Source organism: Podarcis bocagei, assembly GCF_964188305.1.
Source record: "Podarcis bocagei genome assembly, chromosome: 16".
Lineage (NCBI taxonomy): Eukaryota > Metazoa > Chordata > Lepidosauria > Squamata > Lacertidae > Podarcis > Podarcis bocagei.
In genome coordinates, this window is record NC_138142.1 from 35,814,599 (window position 1) to 35,816,833 (window position 2,235).

The following is a 2,235-nucleotide window of genomic DNA, read 5'->3' on the forward strand; positions in this document are numbered from 1 at the left end:
CTGGAAGGACAGATCATGAAGTTGAGGCTCCAATACTTTGGCCACATCATGAGAAGAGAAGACTCCCTGGAAAAGACCCTGATGTTGGGAAAGATGGAGGGCACAAGGAGAAGGGGATGACAGGGGGCAAGATGGTTGGACAGTGTTCTCCAAGCTACCAGCATGGGTTTGACCAAACTGCGGGAGGCAGTGGAAGACAGGAGGGCCTGGCGTGCTCTGGTCCAGGGGGTCACAAAGAGTCGGACATGACTAAATGACTAAACAACAACAACCACTTTAGCTAATGGGGCCTCCCGTTGCCGCTGTGCTGTCGCCACATGATTTCTGTTCTCATCCTGAAGCAAAGTTCTTAACCTGAGGTATTATTTCTGGGTTAGCGGAGTCTGTAACCTGAAGCGACTGAAACCTGAAGCGTCTGTGACCCGATGTACCACTGTATAGGGATGTGCAACAAATCCCACTGGTTCTGCTCTATGCCACAAATCCATTAAGCGGACATCTGTTTTGCCCTGGCGGTGAATATCCTTGGGTACCAGTGTTTGGGAATTGGTGTCATGAGATAGTCAACTCCAAATATCTCAAAGGATGGAAGATGGAGCAAGCGTCTTTCCTGCTGCTCCGGAGCGTAGGACCTGAACCAGCACATTCAAATCACAAGAGAGGAGATTCCGACTAAACATTTTTTTTGGGGAAACTTTCTGACGGGAAAAGCCGTTTGACGGGGGAACGGGCTAACTCAGAACTCTGCTGGGAGGTTTTCAAATTCTTTTAAGCTGCTCTTCCCGCATAGCAGAGAGGGTTCGACTTAGATGACCCTGGGGGACCCTTCTCTACTCTACAATTATGCCAGGGAGGGTTGCCTATGGGGCTCTCGAACCCCTCTGCGCATCCTTGCCCACCAGGTGCAATTTATCCGCGGCCCCCCTGCACCGTGGCAGCCCATGGACGGGGACCACCCGCAGACCTCGCCTCTTTTACTCACCAGCTCCTTCTCGTGCGCCTGGTAAGCATGCTTGAACGGGAATTCTTGGGGTGCCCGGCTGGCTGTGACAAGACTTCTGTGTGCCGCCCAAATCAGGCAGAGCAGGAAGGCCACTGAGCCCAACTGGGAGCGGTCCATTGTGGACAGGATCCGAAAGAGCAAGCTGAAAGCTCAGGGCTGAGAGAGAGAGCAAGACAGAGACTGTGAGCTCAGAGCCACAGGAGCTGTCCACAGTGCTGAAGTCTGATGCCTGTTTTTTCTGGCTTAGCAGGAGAGCGAGCGAGCCTGTCAGCTTCCGAGCCAGGCGGAGGGGTGGGGGTTGTCTTGGGAAGAGAGGGGAGTGAGGTGCCCCCCCCTCAGCCTGTGTCCCCACAGGAGGGGAGGGGAGACATGTGGAAGTGGTGGGTGGGTGTGAGGAAGAGAGCTAGGCGCACAGCTGGGTGCAAAATTGCTGTTGGCACCCCCCAGGGGTGGGCGCTGCGTGGGGTGCTTAAGCAGGAGAGGGCCCCCCCTCTGGCTGACTATTTATCAGAGGTTTACTCTGCAAATTGCAATTTTGGCAAGCGGCGGGAGGCATTAGATTGAGCAGAGAGCCTCATCCATCATCTTGGCCGGGGGCCCAGCGCTTTGCTGGGAGCAGAATGGGCTGGGAATTAGCTCGTTCCCCCGCCCAATAACCATTGATTCTGATGTGCCTCCCCCAGCATCTCTGAGCCTAATGATCTGCTATTATTCTGTCCTGTTATTATTAGAATTAATCATTGCTGGAGAGCGTCGCTGTGTCCAAAAGCGCTTAGAAATCCTAGCCTTGTTTATCTGTCTTCGTTCTCCCTCTCTCCCTCCCTATGCCCTCCTGTATTGAATATCTAGAACACTTGCTTTGCATACAGAAGGGCCTGGGTTCAATCCTCAGCTAGGGCTTGTCTGAAGCCTTGGAGAGCTGCTGCCAGTCAGTGTAGGTAATTCTGAGCTGGATGGATCAATGGTCTGCTTCGGTAGGAAGCAACTACCTATGTCCCTCTGGAAAGCAGCCCTTTATTCAGAACCATGAAGACTAGATCCTTAGAGTCATAGAATTGTAGAGTTGGAGGGTCATTTAGTCCAACCCTCAGCTAAAGAATCCATGACAGATGGATCCACTCACAGTATAAAAAACTGGCAGTGATCTACCCATTGTCGTTTGATGGATCAATGTTGTTGAGTTGTTGCTTTTTTAGGAAGCAAAGATATATGAATATATGAATGAATGAAAC

The 2,235-nt window shown here is 51.9% G+C and overlaps 1 protein-coding gene across 1 annotated transcript in view; it reads right to left on the reverse strand.

Annotated features, from left to right (window-relative positions):
* LOC308575272 (cocaine- and amphetamine-regulated transcript protein-like) overlaps positions 1–2,006 on the reverse strand; it is a 7,212-nt gene extending 5,206 nt beyond the window's left edge. The window contains exon 1 of the mRNA XM_081173939.1: positions 983–2,006. Coding sequence (XP_081030065.1) covers positions 983–1,120 — 138 coding nt within the window. The 5' untranslated portion in view covers positions 1,121–2,006. The remainder of the gene's footprint in view (positions 1–982) is intronic.
* Between the last annotated feature and the right edge of the window lie 229 nt (positions 2,007–2,235).